Consider the following 26,367-nt stretch of genomic DNA (forward strand, 5'->3'; position numbering starts at 1 on the left):
ATGCACAATATCAGTATCTTCTATCAGTTACATTTATTTTGTCCATATTTTTGTATATATATATTTTACAAATCACCATTCATGTGAATATGCGAGATATTCACCTTTCCTCCCTGTGAAAATGGCACTCAGACATTTCCGTATTACTCCAATTAGGAGGATAATGTGGATTGTGCCTTTGATTAATTTCTCTCTCCCCTTCTTTAAAAGCTGTATTTTATAGATTGAGAACATGACTTATCACAGGAAATAAATAAATAAATAGATAAATAAATAACAAATTTTTCTGGGAGTCTGGGATCAGACTCCCAGAAAGCTCTGCCAAAGCTGTATTAACCAGGAAGATGCCAGCAGCACTTCCAGACACGTTTTCCAAACGCTGTCCCGCCGCCAGCACTGCCTTTATTCCTGGTGCCCAGCAGCAGAGCGCACACCGGCACCTCCCAACTCTGCGACGTGCGTTTGTTCGCATTTCTTGTGACCTAGATCACCTATATGCGTAATAAAAACTATTTTTTCCTTGTTATTTACGTCTTAAATATTACGTGCCGGTCGAAACTCTGCTAATTTATCTTTATTACAGGCTAGCACGTGCAATGCCGGGTTATGTTACAGCAGGGTCTCGCCTCTGTGTACGCACTTCGCGGGATGATTCCACATCCTGCAGACTTTTATTTCCTACTCCAGAAAAGCCACTTGTACCACCTCAAGCCTATGCCTGTGGGTGCGGCGCTGAGTTCAGAGCAATTAGTGGCACAGAGGCAGAATTAACACCCCCCCCCCCCCCCAAACTGCGACACAGCCCCCACATCATGGCGGCTCCCCCAGCCGCGGGCTCCCCTTCCCCCCTACACCCCCCCCGCAGCCTCGCCGAGGTCTCGCGAGATTTGGTGCGGGGCGAGGCGGCGCGGCCGGCGCTGGGCGCCGCGGGCGAGGTGCGGCTGGGGCTGCCCGCGGCTCCCGCCGCCATCTTGGCTCCGCCGCAGGGCGCCGGGAGGGGCGGGGAGGGGAGAGGGCGGGTGCGTGCCTGTGTGTTTAAGGCTGCAGTGGAGAAGGAGGCGGCCCGCTGAAAAGGCCGCTTGGCTTTCTGGCTCGAGTGTAAAAGATTCCGTGGCTTCCCTTAACGTCGCGATCGCTGATATTGTTGGTTGGCTTGCTGTAGGTGTTACAAGGGAAGAGTGCGTCTGGCAGTTTGAGCTCTGTGTCGCTTGTTGATGTTTACTGGGCGTGGGGGGAGGGAGGAATACTCACATTGCTTTGTAAGCCGCAGTTTACGGCCCACCAGATGAAGTGGAAAACCTGAAGCTCACCTGAGTGGGTTTAAATTTGGAGTTGAGACCCTGCCCCCCCCCAGAACAGCAAAGTTCGTCTTGCACTGGTGATGAAGGCAAGAGCTTGTTTAAGCAAGTGCATTTCTGTTTTTGCAGTTTGGGTCTTGCTGGGTATAAACCAAACTTATAGCTTGATCTGTGTGTAACCCCTGTGAGACCCTTGCACCTCAGAAAAGCACCAGGTTTACCTGGTACTGACCAGCAAGCCCAAGTCTTACTTACCAGGCTCCAGCATCACCGCTTTGGTTTTGCAGGCAGTTGGCTTAAGTGGCTGGAACAGCCCTTGCAAATTTTTCAGCAGGGACAGAAGGAACAACCTGGTCATATTGTTAATTATAAGGGAGACTTTGTTTGTTTGGTCTCTGCATTATTATCAACGGTAGTTCTTCCTGTTCTTGAAATGAACAACTCAGTTTATGGTTGGTGCTCAATAGCACAGTGCCAGATGGGTGCTGGAGAGAGAGAGAAGTAGCTACTGAAAAGTTCTGCCTGAAACTGTTACATTTTCTACAAATCAACTGTTAACACATCTATGTTTTGGGTTGCAGTCCCTTGAAAGCTAAATGTGAGGGGGCTGTGAAGGGAGCCTTGTTACAGGGTCAGGGCATTGGTGTGCAGCTATCTTTCAGCTACTTCATGTTTTGTTTTTGTTTTCTGATGTTTTTAAACAGGTTATGTTTAGAAGAGAGAAAGTTTCTACTGCATAATTGTCGTGTCCAAGAGGTCATCTGTTGATATTCCCTATGTAGCTCCATGGTAAAACAGCTTCTGAGAGTGTCATCATCTGGATCTAGAGGTTACTTTTAAGAAAATGTGGACTGTTAGAAGTCTCTGTACTGCTCAAATACAGTTATGTCAGTTTAAAGAAGGCAGACTGTGTAGTTGTATATTTCCACAAACCCAGCAGTTCTGGATTGGATTTCTAAATTACTGCACCATAACAGCACCACATGAGAGACTTAAATGCCAGGTAAGTATTTATTATTTATTTTTGTGGTGTTCTAGTGATATGCAACAATACAGTGATGGTGCATCACTTCTTTTAGAACCTACAGGCCTAAATGTTTATCATAGGTATCTTTTGATGCATATGGAAAAAAATCCTTATGAATTGAAGATGCCTTTTATAAATAAAGATTAAGGGCCAGGCAGCAAGAAGTTGCAGGAGAACCGGTGTTGTAGAATGAACTTTTTTGTATCTTGTAACTCTGAGCTGGGGAGAAACATTGATTTGTTTCAAGTTATGCTCCAGACAATACTGAACCATAGCTGACAGCCTTACTAGTTAGTGAAAAACCCTTTATTGAAGAATAGGACCAGAATTCTCCAGAAAACTATCTTTACTAATACAGTATTGCACAGGGGGAAAAAAACAAGTCTGTGTTTACTGGATTGATAAAATACAAATAAGAATTTTATTATTAAATATATAGATTTTAACAAACTCTGTGGGAAAGGACACAAAATTAAGGTTAATCTCAGAGACTTGACTGTTCTAAGTTGTAATGCTTCTCTTTATCTAGATGTCTAATTAAGTTTATCTTTAAAATATAAATTGCTGCACATAGTTTATTTATAATAGATTATGGTTTCAACTAGTTAAATGAGGGCTAAGCAGTTACGAGAAATTCTTCCGGATGGCTTTATGGGCTTTATGGGCTTTATGACTATTTTGATAGATTTTAAAATCTATTTGAACATAATTCTTTTATTTTTATATATATATATACACACACACATATATATATACACACACACCTGTTCTTTCTGTTTTAAATAGTAATATTTTATTGTAACATTGTAGGTTTCTGAGATAAATGATAAAACATCAGTAATAGATACAACAGTTGCTGTTAGTGCAGAAGGAACTAAAGCAGATGCAGGAAAGAGTCCCAGTGGAGAATGTGATGGAAAACAACGTGCATTAGAAGGTATTAAAACTTTTCCCACCATCTTAAGAAGCTAGCTTTTCCCGTCTTTTCTGTATATCTTGTCTTAATGATCAAGATGGTCTAAATTATTAGTTTGAAAGTTTGACATCATGTGTTTTACTTATTTTTCTAGTTTTAAGGAGAACATTTGGTTTTTTATGTCTTGCAAAGACTCATGTAATTTTCCTAAGAGTATTAATGTCTGATTGGATCATACACTGATTTTTTAAATTATTGCAACTTTTTCCTTCAACTTCATGAAATTGTAAAATGCTTATTCATTGTGACTGGATATATGCAAAATTTAGTTTTATCTATTCTAGCAACTGTGGTGACCCTTAATTAGTGTACAGTCTGTTGGATGGGTTATCATGTTGTGTGAGCCTGTTTTTGATGGGAATATCAATTCCTTGAATATACTGAAGGCTATGAATAGTGTGTGGTGACAATGAACTTTTTTCCCTTCTTTAAACATGAAAAACGGTTGAACATTCCTTTGTGAGTGATGATTTTTGGTTTGGGTAAATTTAATACTTAATATTTATTTTTTAATAATATTTAATAAATTTAATGTCTTTATAGTAACAAACATGGCTTTTATTTTAGCCACGCTGCTCACCTAACTAGTTCTTCCATACCTTTGTTTTCTCATTCCTAGCTCATAAATAATTTTCAAATGTCCTGCTATGTGTCATCCATTATATCTCAAACTACTTCAAGGTATTTTTTAGCTGCTGTGCTTCAGGGTGCTTGGTCATTCTCATTCTGTGTATATTTAATTTTTATTTGTAAAAGGTTCCAGTCAGTTGCTGTAGGCATTTCCAGCTCTTGTTTAGAAATGGGATGTTAGGGAGGTAGTTACGACTGGTTAAGGCATTGAGATCATATAGTGTTTATATAATTACATTTCTCAGGGAACATCAGTATGAGAAATTGTTGTGCCATTTCTTGATCCTGACAACTACAAAAAGAGTACCCTGAAAAAGCTATATTGTAATACAAGGTAATTCTGCAGTACAAGCTTGTCCCTTTATACATACACTTTCTTGTCAGATTGCATTAGAAATGGTTGAGATATGACTGAGTATAAAGTATTCCCCATCAAATACATTTTTAATTGCCAATGAGTTTGTTTTGCAGATATGAGAACCTTTTAAATAGAATTCCTAAGGTTATGTTTATTCCTGAATGTTTTTGTATTATCTTTAAAGTAGGGAGATGGAACAGCTCCAGTGTCCTTCTAGTTTCTCGTACTTATCTTCTCTTAAATTTTTATTTTTCTTGTAGGCAACAGAACCATACCTATCCCTTTGTCTCATTGACATATTTTGAAATTGCCAGTCATGTAAGATGACTGTGTTTTTTAAAAGCAGCGGCAGGCAAACGCATTTGATATGTCCTGTTTAAGTCAGATCTCTACAGTGTATATACTGTCCAGAGTTCTGCTGAAATGTGTTTGTGCATCTTGTAAGGGGCATTTAATTTTTTTTTCTGAAGACATGCCAGTATGATAATTTTTGAGGTAATAAATAATATCTTTAAGAACTTCTGTTAAACCCTCAAATAATATTTATTCTGAAGTCTTGTGGAACAGGTGTTTTGTACCGTTTCTAAGATAGCAAGGCTTCTGCTGTTTGCTCACTCAGCTGAAAAAAAAAAAAAAAAAAAAAGGCTTATGCCCAGATGTGACTGTGCTCCTCTTTCTGGTGTTCTCTTAGAAACTGTCAGGGAATAACTATACTCTACACTTGATTACTTTTCTCTGTATGTCCTCTTGAAAATTGTTATAACCCTACTATTCTTTCTGATCAAAAGAACAGTGATCTACCCGATCATCAAAGCAAAAGATTTTTTTGAACCAAACTGTCTCTGAAATACACGATTCTAACTTGCTAAAGTGCTGCTATGACAAATTTACAAGAATCAAAAGAAATGAGACAGTTTATATTCTTATAAAAGTGAGTATATTGGTTTCCTTTTTCTGATTTTATAGGGCACTCACCTAATGCTGTCTCATCTTTTCCTCTTATTCAGGGTATACTTTGCAAGGTGAAACAACGTTGCTTAACTGCATCTGTCAGGCAGATAGCCTGTGAAAGAACCATGTTTTTTTTATTCATCTGTATCATATTTGCAGCTTAACTGCTTTGTTACAGGTTTCTTCTTACAGTTTGGTTTGTTTGTTTGTATGTATGTGTTCTTTTTTTTTTTTTTGTGGTAGGATTTTTTTTAAGAGGCCCTCAATTCAGTGTTCAAACCTTTCTGCAAGTAGATGCCTACTGCTGAATAAGATTTTTTCTTCTGCTATTTCTCCTCTGTAATTCAGATTATTTGTAATATTATTTGTAATGATTTTTTTTCCTTGTTAAAAGGTTGAAAGGTTTTCTCAGTCGTGCAGCTAGCTTTTAACAACTGGATCTGCCTCTTGAACCTGAGTGTAATCTGCCAACTAATGTTTGTCCTGAAGTATTTTTAAATTTCATGTATATGAAACAATACATAATGTGGACCTGGAAACTGACCCAAATTAATAAAAACACAGTGCTGTGATAACGCAGCAGTGCTGTTGCTAGCTTTGATTTGAAATCTTCTTGGGGAATTTCTAAAGCATTGTTGTAATGTTAGACATACAAACCCAGTGTATCAGGTACTTCTGCTTTGTTCTTTTTCTTTTTGAACTGTTTTTGACTACTTTTGGGGTTGCATTAGAATAATGCCTTCATTTTATCTTTTTGGACTGGCAATTAACTTATTCTTAACAGAGTATCAGGCTCTGCAGTTGTCTTCAACTGTAGTTCTTTATGTGAAATCTTTTTTTTTTTTTTTTTTTTATTTCTTGCTTGTTCATATCATGCTGAATTCTTTTGTCAGTCAAGAAACTGATGTAAATACTCATCCAGTAATTTCCTTTTCTGCCCCTTGGGAGGGGAATGAAGAAAGAGAAGTGTATAGGATCTAACTGTTAAAAAATTAACTTGAGTAGTGCTGTGTCATTCAAGAACAGTGGTTACTCACAATAACTGATAATTCGATAGAACTAAATTTCATATAGGAAGATGAAGCTTTGTTAAGAAGCCTCAAAAGAGAAGGCAAGGACATTTTGCTCCAGTCAGTATTTTTTCAGCAGTTTTTGCTCAAGTCTTGACTCAAGTCACCTGTTGGATTCATGTAACTTCCCCGAGAAGTAATCCCTGGGATTTGTGAACTATTACTTTCCTTGTTAATGTTACGACTATTCAACTACATGAGTGTGGTCCTTATTTAATGTAATATTTCACATTTGTTTTTTTATTGAGCCTGAAATCTTTTTTTGGACAAAAATGGGAGTTAACTTTTTCATACTTGGAATTCTTCCTACCTAATAATGCAATTGCTTTAACTCATGTCACATTTTGTCAGAATGGCTTTTGATGTTAGCATCTTTGCCCCATATTTGTAGAGGGCATGGAAACAGCTGCAGGACTTAATTTAACTTCCAAGACTTTAGCTAGCCTAAAAGTAAGCACATCATGGTGATATATTTCTATTTTAGTTTTCACTCTGAAGATTGCTTTTAAGTTGCTCTTAGGATTGCTTCTTGTTTTCCAGTAAATCTTGACTAAACTTTTTTTTTTTTTTTTTTTTTACTTCTATGCTGTGATTTTTTTTCTTGCTATTTAAAGAGCATTTTTAAAAAGAAGTAACATGGTCTATCGTTTGATCCACTGCAAATGCCTTTTTCTCACATTCCCGAAGCAAAAATCACCCTGAACTCTGTTCTATCAGTACTGAATGTGTTAGATGCAAGCTACAGGTGTTCGTACTCACTAATGCATATGCAAGTGTTTCCTTTGTAAAGGGGGGATAAAATGCAGTCGATAAATTACCTTATGAGAGTGTGGTGTTTTAGCAGAATGACTGTCCTTGTAAAACAGCGAGTGGAATGCCCTGATACTCTGCTTTCTTCTTTTTTAAGGGAAATAGTAATCCTTCTGCTTAAACAGAGAGGCCCATTTGCAGTCTGAATTTAAACATAACTGTAGGTAAAGTTAAGTTTAGCATGTCTCCATATCTGCTGGTTTTAGAAAGCACTGCTTACCCTCATCTTTCCTACTCCTCCCATCACTGAGCTGAAGAGCAACTTAGCCAAAAATCTGTTGCCGTATGTCTCCTTCTCTTCATCAGAACTGACACCATAGTGTGTAGGTGGTTTCCAAAATAAAAATGTCATCAGCTATCTCATTATTATAACCAGAACAATCAGGTATATTCCTGAGTGTACTGATGTATTTAGTCCCATTCATATTGACATGTACCTAAATGTACAAGATTTTATTTTTAAATTCTGTACTAAGATAACCTGTACAACGTCTTGTGAATCTGTGCAAATGTAGAATATCTTGCTCTTACAATTATAATTATTTGCAGAAACAAAAGAGCTAATATAATATATAGCCTTACATTTTTTTCTTTTTTAATAAACCACCCCTAACAATCAGAACTTACACTTTCTCTTTTTCTGTGCTTGATGCTTTGAGTGTGTTCACACATTTATGAGCAAACTTTTGCTTTGTATTTATATTTTACCTCATTGTTTTTTCTGTCTTCTTTTTAGTAGTACCAGTGATATGTTCTGTATTTTTCCTTTCTAAATACGAAACGACTTTATGAGGATTTGTCTATTACTGAATACTAGTAGTAGCAAATAAATGGACTCCAAAAATGGAGGACAGAAATCGCTTCTCTGGAGAATTATATTGGGTTCAAGGCGGTACATATAAAGGGATTATGATAAAACTTGAGAGGCCAGCAGTTTTGCAATTAATTTGATTCTGACCGGGGGGGAGGGGGTGTTTGTGTTCCCTCTCCAACATAACTTTTAATACTTTTAAGTTGCTACTTCTGTATTTCTTTGACAAATTATATGAAAATGTGCGGTTACATTATATATAGATGGATTTTTAATGTCCTGATTGAAAAGGGGATTTGTGCTAAGGATTTTAGAATGGTGGTTCTCAATTTTGGAGTTGATAAACTTGAACAGCTACTTGTTTGAGGTATTTGGTAATCAAAAGTGCTTAGTATCTTAAAATACATGTAAACTATTTTTTATATAGGTATTATATATTACGTGTTATTTGCCAAAAAATAGATTTGTGTTATAAGATAAAAGTAACTGGTCCTTGTCCTGACTGCAAAACTTTATTTCCACAGCAAAAATGAAACATATCAATCTATCATTTGCAGCTTGTGGGTTTCTGGGTATTTACCACTTGGGGGCAGCAGCTGCTCTTTACAGACATGGTAAGAAGTTACTGAAAGTTGTAAAAGATTATGCTGGAGCTTCTGCGGGATCCCTGGCTGCCACTGTCCTATTAACAGTACCAGACAATATAGAGGTAAATTAATAAACTCATAAGTATAGGACATGATCATTTTCAAAGAATATTTTAAAAATATACTCATCTACCATTAAATTGCTTAAATGTAAATATTTTGTTTCTTGCTTCTCATAAAGAAACAGGACTCATTTATGTGTTTTCATTAACAAAATCTATGAAGCATGGACAAAAATGTTTATGAAGTAAGAATTTATGACAAAAGTTGGTGCTCAGTTTATAGCAGAAAATTGTGTGGACTATGTATTTTAAGCTACGCAAATATAATGTGTCTAAATGCTGGGTTGTATGCAACCAGATATATTTCAGTTCTAGTATGACAAAATGTATCTGTATTTTATTTAATCATTGTGCATTCTTGGCTAGAGGCAGGCTTTGTTAAACAAATGTATTGCACCGTCCTTTGTGAGAGGAGATTAAAATGAGAGATGATTGTATTCTTAAAGTCAAAGCATCACACACGGGCTCTCATTTTCATAGGCTCCTTGCAGTTTGTGCTCCATTAGAGAGCTTTAGACAGCACCAGCTTTAGACTCAGGGCTAAATAGCAATAACAGCACTGTATGCCAAAGGAGGATTAACCCTCGCAAGCTATTGTTCTAGCATGTCACATACATGTTAGGCCTTTGATACAGTCCCACATGTCCTTGCTACTGACTTGGAGAGATATGTTAGATGGATGGACTGTTAGATGGATAAGGAATTGGATGTGGCTGTTAAGCCAAAGAGCTACAGTCCACAGTTCAGTGTCCATGTGGAAAACAGATACAAGAGGTGTCCCTAAAGGGTCTGTGCTAGGACCAATACCATTTAATGCCTTCATCAGTGACATAGATAGTGAGATTAATTGCACCCTCAGCAAGTTTGCACTTGACATCAAACTGAGTGGTGTGGCTGATACATGAAGGGTAACGGACAGCACCTAGAGAGTCCTTGACAGGCTTAATGAAGCCTATGCAAATCTCGTGAAGTTCAGAAAGGCCAGGTGCAACCTGTGTGGGGCAGAGGTGTACAGACCAGGGGATGGATTGATAGTGAGCAGCCCCACAGAGAAGGACCTGGGGATACTAGTGGATGAAAAAGTTGTCTTGAGATGGCTTTGTGCATGTGTAGCCCAGAAAGCCGATTGTATTCTGGGCCCACATTAAAAAAAAAAAAAAAAAAAAAAAAAAAAAAGGCATGGCTGGCAAGTCAACGGAGATGATTTTCCCCATCTGCACTCATGAGACTCTGTCTGGAGTACTGCATCCACTTCTGGGGTCCCCAGTATATGAGAGAGAAAGACCTGTTACAGTAGGTTCAGTGGAGGGCCACAAAAATAATCAGAGGGCTCAAACATCCCTCCTATGAAGAAAGGCTTAGAGAGCTGTTTTTTTTGTCTGGCTGGAGAAGTTCCGGGGAGACTTTATAGCAACCTTTCAATACATAAAGAAGGAAGGTGGAGAAAACTTTCACCAAGGCCTGTAGTGACAGAACGAGGGTAGTAGTTTTTAGTCACTCTTTTCTCACCATGGATGTGGTGGTATAATGTAAAGACAGCGAAGTGATATTCGATGACTGTTCCGTAACGGGCTTTCTGTGAAAACATTACTTCTTATCCAGTTCTGTTACATTTGATTGTTTTTCCCCATAGCTTAAGGCTGCTTCACCCTCCTGATGTGCCTGTAGAAACTTTGCTTTGTAGAGGACTCTGCCTTGATGAAATGTTAATATTTCTTTAATATTTTTCAATTATCAGAAACGGCATTATTGGAAAGGGTTGGACTGCTAGATAATTTATTTGTTTTGAGTACCCTTAGGTTTCAGTCTAGTGAACATCAGGTAACTTTCCGTGCCTCTCTGTAAAGACTTTAATGGCTTTTGATTCAGACAGTGGTGTCAGCTAAGACCACGTTTTGCCACTGAACTCTTATTTTATTTCTGCTATGACACAAATTTAGCTTGCAGAGTTAGCTATACTTCTGTTGCTTTCAACAGTAAGTTCCTCCTTGGCCTCTTCACCCTTGCCCCCTCAAGTGCATTCTTTATACGGTTTGATATTAGCCAAGTTCCACTCTGTTGTGAAGATAACATTATATATGTTCTATTCATATTTTTTTTCCTTTTCTGTAACCTTTGTTTAGTAGTTCAGTTTCAACTTCACATAGTATAATATTTACCTCTAACCCAGTTTTCCTATATGATAAGCACTGATTTCCTATATAATAAACAGCCAGCCTTTTAATACCCCAAGGAAATATTTCTACTTTATTCTAGGTTCTGGGCATGAAAATTTGTTCCCAGCCTGATACAAGTTACAAAGATATTTCTACGTAAATATATGAGAAGAATTTTTTGGTTTTTATGTTTGTTGAAATTGTCTATGTTACATTGAGCCTGGTGGGTTTTACCTTGAAAATACCATTTTAACATAAACTTAAAAGTATGTGTAAACTTTTTAGCCCTTTAATTTTCTTACTGACATTATAGTTATTCTATTATATTGTTTGAATGGAAAATTGAGAAATTGGTGGGTCAGAAATATTTCCTAATTCTTATGGCATTTAAGTAAGGGCAGTGTTGTGTGCTGAATAGAAAATACTTCATTTTAATATTATTTATTTTTATTGAAATTTCTACTAACTTTTCATATCAGTATAATATATTATTACATTTATTATATATTTCTAACTGTCAAAATACCTGATATTCACTACTGTAATTCTGACATCTATTAGGTTTTATTTATTTTCGGAGTGATGGCAGTGTTATACAAGTTGTAATTAGGACTTTTCTCCATTTCATGGTCTTAAAGCTCTAATGCAAAGTTTTATGAACTAGGAGGCAATGTAACACTGAGGATTTCTTGTTTTGACTCTTGCTGTTCTAACATGACAGCTTGTAAATGCATTTCTGATGTGTCTTAGGTTTCTGTCACTATTGAAAAGGCAAGAGACTTGAGAATTCTAGGGACAGATTTTCAAATGTATGAAGGCTTACAGCATTACAGAGAATTACCTATTCCTTTCAGAAGTACTTGATCATGTTAGATGTCAAGTTTGCTTAAATCAATACAGGTAGTTACCATTTCTAAACATGTTCTCAGTCACTATTTAAAATTTAGATGCACCGTTTAAAGTTTCTGGCACTAAAAATTGTAAATAATTCATAGCTGCAAGAAGTTGTCCCTTTTGACAGCAAGAATTGAGAGTATGATCATTTCTTAGCATTTGTAATATGGAAAGAAGTTCTGTCATTCATTTGGAGTTGTCCAGCTCCCTATTACTCTGACTTCCCTGTCACTTTAGTCACTTTATTAAGACATTTTAGATCTAAAGATAGTATTTCTGAGATGCTTTTATAATCTGTAGAGGTTTGTGGGTTTCTTCTGTCCTTGGTGAGTGAAGTTCTACCTAGAGTAAAAGTTCAAATTTAACCTATGTGTAATGAATTAGCATGAGTCTTTACAGGGATCGTTGCTTTAAGAGGTATAGAAGTCTTAATCCTGACTAGCATTTTTGATACGTTTGTTAGAAGGCCATACAGGAAAAGCAGATGCAAGAACCACATCTCTACCTTTCACTTAGGAAACTGCTCTATCACAGTTGTGCTGAAAGTCCAAATGATGTGAGGGAGTTAAACTGCCCCAGCCAGCTCGCTCCTCATCTTGTGCTGGCCCTCACCCCAACTCTTTTCCTGTTGCTTCTTCTATATACTCCCTCCTCATTCACCTGTCATCTTTTTGAATTTCACCAGTCATGTCAATCATTTACTTTGTTGCTATCAATATATTTGTTCTTCATGCAAGAAGCTAATAAGCCAAGAACCCCAAACTATTTTTAGACAGTGTTTACAGTCTTGTAAACGTATATGCACAGTATGTTTATTGAGTAGCAGTTTCAAAAAGTTGGGTAAGATTGTATTTCAGGTTTTTCCTAAATTCAGGGCTTAAGAGTCTTTTTTTGCTTAAAAAAAAAAAAATAAATAAAAATTTTGTATTCTTTTACTTCTTTTAAAGTTTGTATAGATCACATTTCAAGCTATTTTTTCACAGTCATTAACACTAGGCATTTCAGCTCACGTAGAAAAATGTTCTCTGTCCCGTGGAATCTATAACCTGTTTTTCTTCAGTTGGTCTTTTGATCCTTTGTCTTCTATCAGCTGTAGTAAATGTAGTATTTCACTCGTAGGGAGGTGTTTGTTTTTTTTTTTGTGTGTGTGTGTGTGTGTGTGTGATGTTTGTTGCTTGTTTTCTTGTTATTTATGTTTACTGCTTCATTAAGAATTCTTATATATGGGTTCTTAGAAATCAATTCTTATGACAAGATCAACAATTTGTTATAGCTATCTTATTACAAACTGAGCACATACAGGAAAATATCTTAATATGGTGTTATATTGATTAAAGTCTTAGCTGTTAGTATGTTCTAGATACCACAGTTAAATTTACTTTCTATAATGAAAATGTCCTTAATGGTGAATATTTTAATTTTCAGAAATGTGAACAGTTTACCTATGGATTTGCAGAGGAAATTAGAAAATTGGACTTCGGCGCAGTAACGCCTGGTTATGATTTTATGAAAAGACTTAGGTACTTAGTCTTAATGTATCTATTAAACCTATTTTTGTGAAGCTCTCAAAATAAAAATGGACGGTAAGCGTATTTTTTACATGCTGTTGGATCTCAACTTTCTTTCTTTATCCCATAATATATTTGCAAGATCTTTAAATAATAATGGTGAATAATGTTTACCACTTTCTTTGTTCTAGGGAAGGCATAGAGTCTATTCTTCCTTCTAATGCTCATGAGATCGTTGAAAATCGTCTCTATGTATCAGTCACTAACGTGAGAAATGGGAGAAATTACTTGTTTTCAAGTTTTGCCTCCAGAGAGGACCTCATTAAGGTAATGAAGTTGCATGTAGTTGCTTTAAATAAAAATGCATGAGATTCTTCAATGCACAGGAGTATGGTATTAGGTATACAATAAATAACTGTTTTATTCAAATGCTCACTTAGGCTACAGTGGTGTGACAACAAGCGGAATTTGATCCCAAAGTTTCAGAGATTTTGCTAAAATTTATTTATAATGTGTTTCCTTTCTTTGTTTTAGAAGTACTACCTTGTGCTAGTACCACTTGCACTACTTTAAAGCCTACTTTAAAAACAAACAAACAAAAAAAAGCAAACAGGGTAACTAATGACTAATTACTTAGAAGATTAGAATAAAATAGAGAATCTTCAAGTTTTCTAACAATTCTGTTCATCATTTTGCATCTCTTATTTCACTCATATCACTTACTATGCTCAATCACAAAAGAAAGTGAACAAAAAGAATTCCTGTGTTTAAAAAAAAAAACTAAAAATAGCAGAAGTTTGTGGAGATTAGTCATATTGTTTTAAGCACCTTATAAACTCTATTTTAACTGTTGATGGAAAGCATATCTTTGCCCATCTAATGCCAATCTCTCTACTTTTGAATACCACTTTAAAAATCTGGATCATTATTGTAAACATAAGCTGATATAAAATGGTAGGAGGGATTCAGGTGCTTGTAAAGAAAATGTTCTAATAATTGGTTGCATTTTAGTAGAAGACACTAAGATATTGCAGAGTAAAGGAGAATATAGAATAAGCAGGAAGCTTTGAAGAGGCATTCCTTCTTTCCCTGTCCTTCTGGATGCTTAGAGAAATGGGTTTGAGGTACACCTTTTCTAATGGTTTTGTCATGGGAAGGTTGTCTGGTAGAAAAATAGCTAATGTTTCACTTTTGAAAAATAGAAGACAAAACCTTTCTGTGTAAGTTCAGACAAGTCTCTGGTGCTTTAGATCACTGGGAAGAGAAACAAGCAAGAAAAAGAGCTGTCAAAGTGAGAGTTAAAGGCTTCATATAGAGCCTTAATCCATATTTGTGGAGGAGAGGTTTTTAATACTGAAAGGTTGGGCATTTTTTCTGTAATCCCCATGGGTTGTGTTTTTGTTGTTTGCACCTGATTGCCTTTCACATTGTATATACCGCTGTCTGTAATGTTTTTCTGTTCCTAAGATCCGCTTCTCATACCCACACACAAGCATGTGGCATGCATATCGACCACGTTTAGCTATATGAAAATTTCTGACACACAAACCTCAGCATTTTTGAGGTGTAGTATAGTAATTTTGTAGATTATAGATTGGTGGTTGGGTACATGTACGTATAAGTAGGTGCATGCCACACACACACACATGTTCATAGATCCTAAGTGGATCTATGATGGTGGTCAGAAAGTTATATGTGTATGCACATCTATACTTAACAGAAAAGGTGTCCTGGTCTTAAAAAAAAAAATAATAAATTGAGAACTGCAGTAGACAACAATGTGGGCTTGAAGTAAAAATTTGTTAATACTGAAACATTAAATGTAAAGTATTAAACTCATGAAGGATGTACATATGTGAATTTTCAGGCTGTTTATAATATTCTGGAAATTTTGAATTACTTCCAAAATCTGATTTATTAGATTATTAAACACTGCATTTACATGCCAGAAGAATGATTGGATTGGCTTCTTTTTTTTTGTCAATACTCTGTACTGCTTTTTTTTTTTATAATATACATATTTTCACAAAATCAAAGATTTACTTGATGTTGTGTGAGATTAAATTCATACTCTTGTATCATATTAATCAATAAGTCAATCAATTTCTGATAACTTTTCTTTGAAAGTTGTCCTTGTCATCATTAAACCTACTGAATTATTTTAATCACGTTTTAAGAAACCCTAGCAGCAAGACTTTTTAAGATGATAATGATTATATGTAAAACTAATGTATTTATTTGCTACTGCTGTATTTTTTAATAGAGGTAAATAAGTATGAAAATATTTACTGGTTCAGAATTATTTTGTTGCCTTATCTTCACTCTTCCCCTTCATTCCTTCTTTCTTTTCTCTAGGTCCTGCTAGCAAGTAGTTTTATACCGGTGTATGCAGGAATGAAGCCAGTGGAATATAAAGGAGAGGTAATGTTTCATTATGTTTGAGTTCTGTTCTTATTCATTTTCCTTTTATTTTATTTTATTTTTCTTCAAGAGCATCCTTCATTTATGGTATAATTGATTGTAAGGGAAGTTAGGTGGGGATTGCAGTACTGTATTTTGTAGAAGTTATTGTTTCTATGGACACTGGAGGTTAACACTGTGGAAGATGACAAGAATTCGTTCCTATATTGTTTCAAAAATGAGGAGTGCTGAGACTGAAGTGATGTCTTTAGTGTGGAGCTGTTCCCTAGATATAACGTTTAACATTTACGATGAGAAGCAGCCTCCCTTAGTAAAGATACTTTTTATGACTTGCTGTGTTGCCAACTCTAAAAGGCTGCAACTGAAAGAATAATCACTCTGCTTTCCTGTATAATGGAAGGAATGATAAGAGAGGTCTTGGCAGCTTGTACACTCCTGAAGCACCTGTGTCTACGTATGTGTTATAATTCTGTTGAGAACATGATAATGTGCCTCACCAAGCACTTTCAAAACTCTTAACTCTGAACAAACATTAAAATCCTTATATTTTCCCTATCGTGCAAGGCTATGAAATTTTGAAAGGCATACACTATTATAGGAAAACCTTTTAACCTTTTTCCTATAGCTTACTTAGCTCCAAGAACTCTTTTACATAAATATATAAACATTTTAAAATAATTTGATTTAGTCTGTAATCACTAGAAGCAGAAAAAAATGTTTTATTTCTAAAATACACTATACTTTTTCCTTTATTTTCTTCATTGTGGTGGTTTTACTCAGGTGGGTAGCAGAGTTCTACCACGGCTGCTCTCTCACTCCCCCTCCTCAAAGAGGAAGTGGGAGAAAGTACGACACAAAGATCTCAAGGTTTGAGTTAAGGATGATTTAATTAAAGGGAAAAGGGGTTGGGGGGACGAAAACAAAGGCCATGCAGAAGCACAGAAAGAGAGGGGGGAAAAAAAAAGTAAAGAAGTTACTCTCTACTTCCCATCAAGTGATGTTTGACCACGTACTGGTAAGCAATAATGTGTAATGGTTGTTCAGGTTGACAGAAGCTTCCACCATGAGAGGCCCCCCCACTCCTTCCCGTTTTCCACCTTTTATTGCTGAGTGTGACACCAGAAGGTATGGAATATCCCTTTGGTTGGTTTAGGTCAGCTGCCCTGGTGATGTCCCCTCCCCATCAGTTGCCCACCCCTGGCCTGCTGGCCCTTGCAGGGCTTGGAGGTAATCCTGATGTGGTGCCAGTATTGTGCAGCAATAGACACAACATTGGAGTGATACCAGTGCTGTTCTTGCTACAGCACAGCACTGTATGGGCAGCTGCAGGGAAAGTTAACTCCATCCCAGACAGACCCAGTACACTCATATGCATCAAAATGATGTCTTCAGAGTATCTCTTCAGAGTATCTATCATCCCATGGGACCACCATGCAAAAAAATAAAAAAAAAATCACTGCTAAACTGTACCCATTTGTCCCTAGAAATTATTTCTATCTAGGGACTTTGAGTTCATTTTGAATGTCAGAAAGCTTTTCAGCTTTAGAATTACTTATACAGCAATGTATGCCTGACTGCTCGAGTTAAATGGAGACTTTGCATCTTGCCAGAGTCTAAAGATTTTGTTGATTGGAGTATTTGTATGTTGCTGAGACATGCATGGATGTTTGAGGTTCATTCTGCTACTACTTAAAGAGAAGGAAGTGTCTTTGTTAAACCTCTTATGTTGTTGTCAATTAACAAATTGAAAAGTTGGATCAGAGTTTTGTCCAAATTGATTTAAAACCCATTTTACTGGATGAGCACTGCTATTATGATTTGCCTGGGTTTTGTTGGATTTACTGAAACACCTTCAGCCTTTTCTTAGTGGACAGTTCTCATTCCTGCCTAGCTTTATTTTTTGCATTCAGAAGTTAAATCAATGAATATTTTAGGACAATTAGTTTTCTGTTATTTAAAAGCTGCTTGTCATTCTCAAAGCTTCTTACTACTCTCATTAAGTCAGATTCATCAAACGTAGTTTCTGGGAAATAGGTTGGTTTAATTTATTTTTATTTGTTTTAATGGATTAGTTATGCACATCTGCACTGACTTCTCATACAGTGCGTTTGTGTTTTGGGAATCCTATTTATCTGAGAAAACTGTTGCCTGTAAATGGAAGTGACTTCTAGTCCAAAACACTTTGAGCAGTATGAGAGCAAAAAACCTTAGAATCTTTATTCTATTTAGTGGATGATGATGCTGTGTGGGTAGGGGTCCTAGAGTGTGCAGTGTAGAGCCAGGTATGTGGAATGGAACCTTGTGATCCCAACATGGTAATCACTGACCTCTGTACAATGGATTGGATATTAACTAGCCCACCTATCATGTTTGCATCATATTCCATGTTTTCTGGAAGTTCTGCTGTAATGGATCAAAATTCTGACTGCCTGCATTTACACTAGTTTCATGGAGCAAATTCCCTAGACCATATAGTCCATGGCAGCATGGAATCAGGCTTGTGCCGTGACAGCTGCTTGTGTCGGCTAACTGTATGTGTGCTTCAGAACAGTTGGTCTGGATCATTGCTGGGCTACCTATGTCACCTAAATACATGAACAAGTTGTCTGAGAGTAATTTTTTTAAACGTAGTATGTTTTCTGAGGTATGTATTGTGTGATGCGTAAGGGAGTATACTGATGAACTTCTGCTAGAAAACTATCAAAAAAAAGTCAAACCTATTATCCTGTACGTACTGCCTGTAGAGATTGAACCCTGGTGAGAATTGTTCCCAGCATTGCACTTCAGTGTTTTTTTGTTTTTGTTTTTTTCAGGAAGTGTTTGGCTTATGCTAGAATAAGATGGCATATCTACACAAAGCATGCTAGGAGACTAGACTTCTGGGGTGAAATGGGTAAATTGCATGGTAGTGTAGCCATTGCAACAATCTGTTCATAGTGTGTTTTGGTTTGGTTTGGTAGGCCTAAAAATAACACGAAGGAAAAGGGTGTGTAATACAGAGAGAGCATCTGAGATCTTAAGTCTGTTAATGATCTTAACCACAGTGGGCTAGGTTTTTACCTGGATTGGGTATTTAAGATGCCCATGGACTACATTTCCAATAACCGTAGAGAGGTCCTCTGCTCTGCATACTGTCTTTTGTTGAAACAAGCGTTTCCTCGAAGCAGTGGGAATAATTTCTTGTACGATTCTACATGGACCAAGCTTACTCCAAGTGTCGTAACCTTTATTTGAGTTGGGTTGGTGTCTTCTGAACCTCTGGCAATGTTAATCTTTGAGCTAAATAAACATCTTCAGATGACTGAGTTGACTATTTTTCTTGATGAAGCTATAGTGTTGTCTTACAGAATGGTTTTGTAAAACCAATGTACTGGTAAAGAGGTAGATTACACTAGTGTTACAGAATTGATTTTACACAACTTCAATGTAGTAGTACATGTAATTAAGGATTTATTATATAATTTTATGGTAAAGAACAAAATTATACTGTATGATTTTTAACAGCACTTAGCATTTAAGTATCAGACAACTTAAAACAATGATTTTAGCAGAATTTGCTATAATAGAAAGAGACTTAGTTAAAGATTTGAAAATGGCAAGGTTCACACGAGAGACTACTACAGTGTATTAAGAGTTTCTAAACTCAGCCTCACACTTCTAGAATTCTCTCCTAAGGTGAATTACTCACCGTTCTTACTCATCCGTGTTTGTCCATAGACAAGCTTCATCCTCGAGGAGTCAGCCCTGAGATGCACTTTATCTCCGGTGTCCCAGCTCAGGGGGAGATTGAGCATGCAGCCTGCTGCTCATGGAGCAAGAACTCCAGTAGTTCTTGCTTGAGATCACTGTCTATAGTATCATGAGATAATTGACTTTTAGTCAGTGATTTTCCAGGATTCAGGTCTTTTTCACTTGGTTTATGATTCAAGTAGGGTCAGTGGAAAATCTGAACACTAACAGAATAGTGTTTCATGTTCCTTACTACAAACCTATTAGCTAAAAGTTACACAACCAACAAAATCAACATGGTATTTATGCAAATGAAAAAAAAAGGGTAAAATTTCAGCTGTCCTTGGTTATGCTGGGATGGAATTTGACTGTAGCCTCCGTAAAAATCAGTCTTGTACCTCTGGACTGTATTCAGAATCAAGAAATATGTGAGGATCTGCAAGAAATTCATTGGTTGCTTTTTTTTTTTTTTTTTTTTTTCTTCCTTGTTCTCTCCTATACTCAACTCTTGTAGCAGACTTGATGTCTACTCCTTCTCATTTGGCATGGATATCTAGCTCCTTCCCACTTTTTTATTCTCTGCTTTCCAGCTACTGCTGTCTTTGTGGTGTGGTGCATGATAGTTTTTTTTGGATGTAAGGAAACAAGAAACTCTAGGAGACAGTAAGAGACGTTACATGTGTTTCAGCTCATGCAATCACTTTACCAGCATATATGTACACTGCTCCTGCTTCGCAAGACAGGAGTATACCTTACCTGAAATGGTTCATGTGTCATAGTAGTGATTTTTTTCTTACCTGTGGACATCAAATTTGTATTTTTAAACTCTGTGGGGCATTTTCTTAATAGATCAACTAAACAAGCTGCCTTAGCTTGATTAAAACTTTTAAGTGTCTGGAGAATTTATAAATACAGTTGCATGTTGTTGAACACTGTGTATGTACATTGTCAGTTCCTTGATTTTTATGCTGCTTATCCTCCAAGTTGCTTACTCATGGTATTCTGAGAAGAAAACTCTTTAATTTTCTTGGTTGTCAAAAGAAAGTCTTTCTTTAGAGACAGTGGTTGTAGAGGAGACTGGAACAGAAAGGATGAAGTATTTGATCGTTACCATACTGTACTAAAGCTACTTTGAAAATACTTTTTATTTTTCAGTAGAAGTGGGTTGATGGTGGCCTTACCAATGGCCTTCCTGTCTTGCCTGCTGGACGAACCGTGACAATTTCTCCTTTCAGCGGTCGATTAGATATCTGTCCACAAGATAAAGGACGTGTGGATCTCTATGTTAAACTTGCAAAACAAGATATAATGGTGAGTTGATGGTTTATTTAATAACTTCAGAAGAATAAAAGGTAGTGAGTAGTTAAGTTCATGCTTATTTTTGATTGTTTGTTTTCTGTATATATGTTACCTTTATATAATATTTTTGGCATTTTCTGTTTTGACATGGAGTGTAAATATTTCCTTAAACACAAGGGAAAGAAAAACATAGAATAAATTTTGTCAGAAAGGTTGAAAGTGTATATATCTAGTACAAAATAGAGTAAGTATGTCAGAGGTTATTCAATTTAAATAATCTAGGCTTGCTTTACATATCATTTGTTTTCAGTTAGGCAGTGTTTACAGAGCAAAAAAAAAAATAAAAAAAACACCTTAAGACTTCCCTAAAATACCTCGGGAGAGGGAAACTAGCACATCCATTCACACATACTGAAATAAGCTGCTCTAACTGAATTTAAAATATGAGTTTTAAGTTGTACATTTGAAATGATATACACTTGACACTTCATTGCTCAGTAGAGCTTATGTTAAGATTTTGAACCTTGTAACTACTACACTTTTCCAGAATTTTTTTGATATTACAAAAATGTTCATGTTTAATGACTAAGGCTTAGACTGATTTTTATGACCTCCTTTTCATTGTTGACATTCCTGTCTCTGCAAGCTTTTTCTCACAGACTTTTATCGCAGTATTGCATCCTTCGTCATGATGAAAGAAAATACTGAAGGCAGTAGGCTTATCATTGCTATCAAAAAAAACTTCATTAGAAAGAAAAAAGAATGGTTAGTAATAGTTGCTACACATCTTAAGTTTCACTTTGGCAGTTCTTAATATATTTTACTCAAATTCAGAAAACATAAGTTCTTTGGTGTCCTAAACTGTGACAATTTCTGAGGCTTTGTAGTGTTTCACAGAGATTTCAAGCATCATAGTACTTGGTAAATGATCATAAAGCATGAGAATACTTATTTTACTTATATTATATGCATAGTTTGTTTCTTGGTTGCGGCTTGTGTCTAGTATGTAATGCATCTAGAGGTAGAAAATGAGTTGATGAGTGGATTAATTTTGAGAATTAATTGCAGAGTTGCATTGCTGCTTGGATTCTCCAAGTGCAGACTTGTGTAAAATATTGAGCAACATTTAAAACTGTTATTTTTGAAGCACCCTTGTGTTTTAGAGCTGTAAAAATGTGAACTAAGAAAAATTTTATTTCAATAATACCATAATCTATATAAAACAGAGTTGTCTATCTTTGTATCTGGATTGGAATGTGAACAGTGTTCTCTCTTCAAACATCAGCCATCTGTTAGTGTCAAAATGTGAATATTTTTTTCAAATGATGATTATTTTGGTACTGTGTTGCAATATTTATATGGATAAAGTATATGGCTAAAGTAGATATTAAATTATTCGTATAAATGAAGTATTTAAATCTTTATTAAATCTGTTTGTAATTTTCTTGTAAACAACTTAATAATGTTTTTATTTAAAAACAAAGTTCTAAAATCTTAGTAGTATACCAGGAAGGTCAACAAAGTGACCCTTTATGATGCTAAGTAATTTTTACTTTGTTGGAAGTAAAAGCTGCATTTGTATTCATACATAAAATGTTGACTGGCAATGTTTTTGCCAGGCTGGATGGGGCTTTGAGTAACGTGGTCTAGTGGGATTTGTCCATTCCCATGGCAGGGGAGTTGGAACTGGATGGTCTTTAAGGACCCCTTCAACCCAAGCCATTCTGTGATACTATTATCACAGCAACAAGACCAGTTGCTCTCTGGATATCCAGTACCCTGAGGTGGTAGAAGGGGATGGGGAGCAGAATGTGGCCCTCATAATCCACAAGGAAATGGTTGGTGACCTGCTACAGCACTTAGATGCACGCAAGTTGATGGGGCCAAATGGGATCCACCCAAGGGTACTGAGCGAGCTGGCGGAGGAGCTGGCCAAGCTGTTTTCCATCATTTATCAGCAGTCATGGCTATCATGGGAGGTCCCAGTAGGCTGGCGGCTAGCAAATGTGACGCCCATTTACAAGGGCCTGAGGGTAGACCTGGGGAACTATAGGCCTGTCAGTTTGACCTCAGTGCCAGGGAAGCTTACAGAGCAGATTATCTTGAGTGTCATCACGTGGCACTTGCAGGGCAAGCAGGCGATCAGGGCCAGTCAGCATGGGTTTATGAAAGGCAGGTCCTGCTTGTCGAACCTGATCTCCTTCTATGACAAAGTGACGCACTTGGTGGATGAGGGAAAGGCTGTGGATGTTGTCTCCCTTGACTTCAGTAAGGCTTTTGACACCGTTTCCCACAGCATTCTCCTCAAGAAACTGGCTGCTCTTGTCTTGGACTGATGTATGCTTCATTGGGTTAAAAACTGGCTGGGTAGCTGGGCCCGAAGAGTCGTGGTGAATGGAGTCAAATCCAGTCAGAGGCTGGTCACCAGTGGCGTCCCCCAGGGTTCGTACTGGGGCCAGTCCTCTTTAATATCTTCATCAATTATCTGGATGAGGGGATCGAGTGCACCCTCAGTAAGTTCACAGATGACACCAAGTTAGGTGCATGTGTCGATCTGCTCGAGGGTAGGAAGGCTCTGCAGGAGGATCTGGATAGGCTGGTCTGATGGGCTGAGGCCAAATGTATGAAGTTTAACAAGGCCAAGTGCAGGGTCCTGCACCTGGGGCACAATAACACCAAACAGAGCTACAGGCTGGGAGATGAGTGGTTGGAAAGCTGCCTGGCAGAGAAGGACCTGGGAGTATTGGTTGATAGTCTGCTGAATACGAGCCAGCAGTGTGCTCAGGTAGCCAAGAAGGCCAACACCATCCTGGCTTATATAAGAAGCAGTGTGGCCAGCAGGTCTAGGGAAGTGATTGTCCCCCTGTACTCGGCTCTGGTGAGGCCGCAGCTCGAGTACTGTGTTCAGTTTGGGGCCCCTCACTACAAGAAGGACATCGAGGTGCTCGAGTGAGTCCAGAGAAGGGCGACGAAGCTGGTGAGGGGTCTGGAGAACAAGTCCTATGAGGAGCAGCTGAGGGAGCTAGGATTGTTCAGCCTGGAGAAGAGGAGGCTCAGGGGTGACCTTATTGCTCTCTACAGATACCTTAAAGGAGGCTGTAGCAAGGTGGGGATTGTTCTCTTCTCCCACATGCCTGATGACAGTGTGAGGGGGAATGGGCTAAAGTTGTACCAGGGGAGTTTTAGGTTGAAAATTAGTAGGAACTTCTTTACCGAAAGGGTTGTTGGGCATTGGGATGGACTGCCCAGGGAAGTGGTTGAGTCACCATCCCTGGAAGTCTTTAAAAGACGTTTAGAAGTAGAGCTTAGTAATATGGTTTAGTGGAGGACTTGTTAGTGTTAGTTCAGAGGTTTGACTAGGTGATCTTGGAGGTCTCTTCTAACCTAGATGATTCTGTGGGTTGTAAAGGACCTTGAAGATCATCATTTTCAATCCCCCTGCTCTGGGCAGGGTTGCCAACCACTAGGGCAGGCTGCAAGAGCCTCATCCAGCCTGGCCTTGAATGCCTCCAGGGATGGGGAATCCACAACCTCTCTGGGTAACCTGTTCCAGTGCCTCACGACCCTCTATTATGCTATATTCTGAAGAATGTGATTGTTCACACTAGGAAGTGGTCAAAATACTTACTTAAGCAAGTTTAGCTTGTGTCACCTACTACTACTCCAGACAGTTCCTGGAATGCTTCCATACTTAAAACATTTCAGAAACTCTGGGCAGTTTTACAGTAGCTTGTCTTAGAGGCTGTGAATTATGTTGGTTTTCAGCAATGTACCTGAACATGTGTGATTTACTAGTATGGACATAGCCATGCTGGTGTTTTGTTTTTACATATGCTACATGAAACAGATAACAGAACAGATAACAACACAGTCAAGCCTAACATAAGTTGCTTTGATATATTAATTTCTAGCACTTCTCTCTGTTGCAGCTGTCTCTGGCCAACCTAGTAAGACTTAATCAAGCTATGTTCCCACCAAACCAAGAGAAAATGGAATCACTGTACCAAAATGGATTTGATGATGCTGTTCATTTTTTACTAAAAGAAAACTGGTTTGAATAGATAGTACATAGAAAATAAACAAAACCTGATGGCTGTTGAAGCACAGCTATAGGTATCCTTACCTATCCTAGATTGCTGTCACAATTTCTGTTAATCCAAATAAAAATCTCAGCTGGAATTGCTTCAGCTTCTGCCAAGAAAGTATCAATTCCATCCTGAAGAACTGTATAAACATGTCAGAATGGGAACTGTACTTGCCTGGTAATTGTTTTGGTTTGAGGTAACTCAAATTTAGATCCATTTTGCTGCAGCACTGGACTTTAACTTGGTGAGCTTGTGTTACCGTAATTAAAGAAATTTGGAAGTTGTATCTGATGTTACTTGAGAGACTCATCATGGTTGTATCATGAAAAATTACAGTCTGTATTCTTCAGTTAGTATAATTGTTGTGCATGCTCATCAGGTGTTTATAATGTTGCTAGTCTAATGTATATTCTACAGTGTTCTAAGGATTTCAACTCAGCACTAGCCACAAGAAATAAAACATTTTCACTTTTACTTCTATACGAGTATTTTTTAAATAATAAAAGCTCTTGCTCTTTTCGGTGAATGCAGTCTCTAAATTTAAAAACACTATTTAAAATTTTTAACAGAAGTGTGATGTTTGTGATATTTTAATACCTTGTGCATAGGAATACTTATTTTATTATGTTTTCTTCCTTTGCTAAAATATGAAAAATGGGGAACAAAATATGAATAAATATATTTTCTTGAAACTTTTGTTGAGCTCATTTATTAATTTCTCAGAATGCTATAACAATCTGATTGTCTACAGAAAATAGTCAGTTGGAAATAAGTTCAAGTCAGCCAGCAGGTAATGAACCCACTAATATCTTGTTGTTACTATTCCCCTTGTATTGATTTTTTTTAAGTGCGAGTTCAAAATTTTCAGTCTTAATGCCTAAAATCCACAGCTGTTTAAAATCAGTGTTAGGTTTTTAAATGTGCTTTTTGAGTTCTTAATACTTACAAAAATTTGAGATATTTATAGAACTCTTAAATGATGGAAAATCTAGGGAGATAAGAATAATTAAAAGCCTCTTCAGCACACAACCACATATTTCTGTTCATAGATTGTACCTAGGATTCACGTGGTAGGGATTGAATTATTCTATGAATTGTGTTTGTTAGAAAAAGGAGTAATTAAAACAGAATGTTTTGTACCAGCATTTTTAGATGCATTAGGTTCAGTATGCAATTAAAATAGGATAGCTGTATGACTTCCAGATCTGTAGGACAGCATTTCTACAGGTAGAACTGAGGTACATTACTTTTGTGCTGTCAAAACACTTGTGGCTGGCTTACTTGTTTATACAAAGGATAACTTTTAGCATAAGGAGAAATGTGAAAAATGCTATTAAAAATTTCTTCTTTAATGCTGGTCTGGTGTAGCCTGAGTTTCTAAATTAACAATATTTTGTCAGTATAGCAGAAACTTACAGACTTAGAATTCTGAGGGTTTGGAGCTACTCACAAGCTTTTGGAAACAGCATACGTGCTCCACTCAGTTACCTTCCTAAGCAGTAATAGAGCCATGCATATTTAGAAAACCTGTAAAAAGCTTGTTTATCTGGATGCAGTTCTGTAAGAGTTGCTTTTAAAGAAGAAGGTTATTGTCAGTAAATGAACTTTACATTTAACGTATGTTGGTTTTGAGCA

The 26,367-nt window shown here is 37.0% G+C and overlaps 1 protein-coding gene across 1 annotated transcript; it reads left to right on the forward strand.

The window, feature by feature from the left end:
- Positions 1-2,069: 2,069 nt before the first annotated feature.
- Positions 2,070-25,424, forward strand: PNPLA4 (patatin like domain 4, phospholipase and triacylglycerol lipase). Its single transcript, XM_005018714.5, is given in 9 exon segments — positions 2,070-2,113; positions 2,115-2,301; positions 3,136-3,262; positions 8,456-8,640; positions 13,116-13,210; positions 13,390-13,525; positions 15,554-15,619; positions 20,507-20,659; positions 24,577-25,424. Coding segments are annotated over 9 exon segments (1,110 nt in total). The 5' UTR covers positions 2,070-2,084; the 3' UTR covers positions 24,709-25,424.
- Positions 25,425-26,367: the final 943 nt, after the last annotated feature.

Source organism: Anas platyrhynchos, chromosome 1 (assembly GCF_047663525.1).
Source record: "Anas platyrhynchos isolate ZD024472 breed Pekin duck chromosome 1, IASCAAS_PekinDuck_T2T, whole genome shotgun sequence".
Taxonomy (NCBI): Eukaryota; Metazoa; Chordata; class Aves; order Anseriformes; family Anatidae; genus Anas; species Anas platyrhynchos.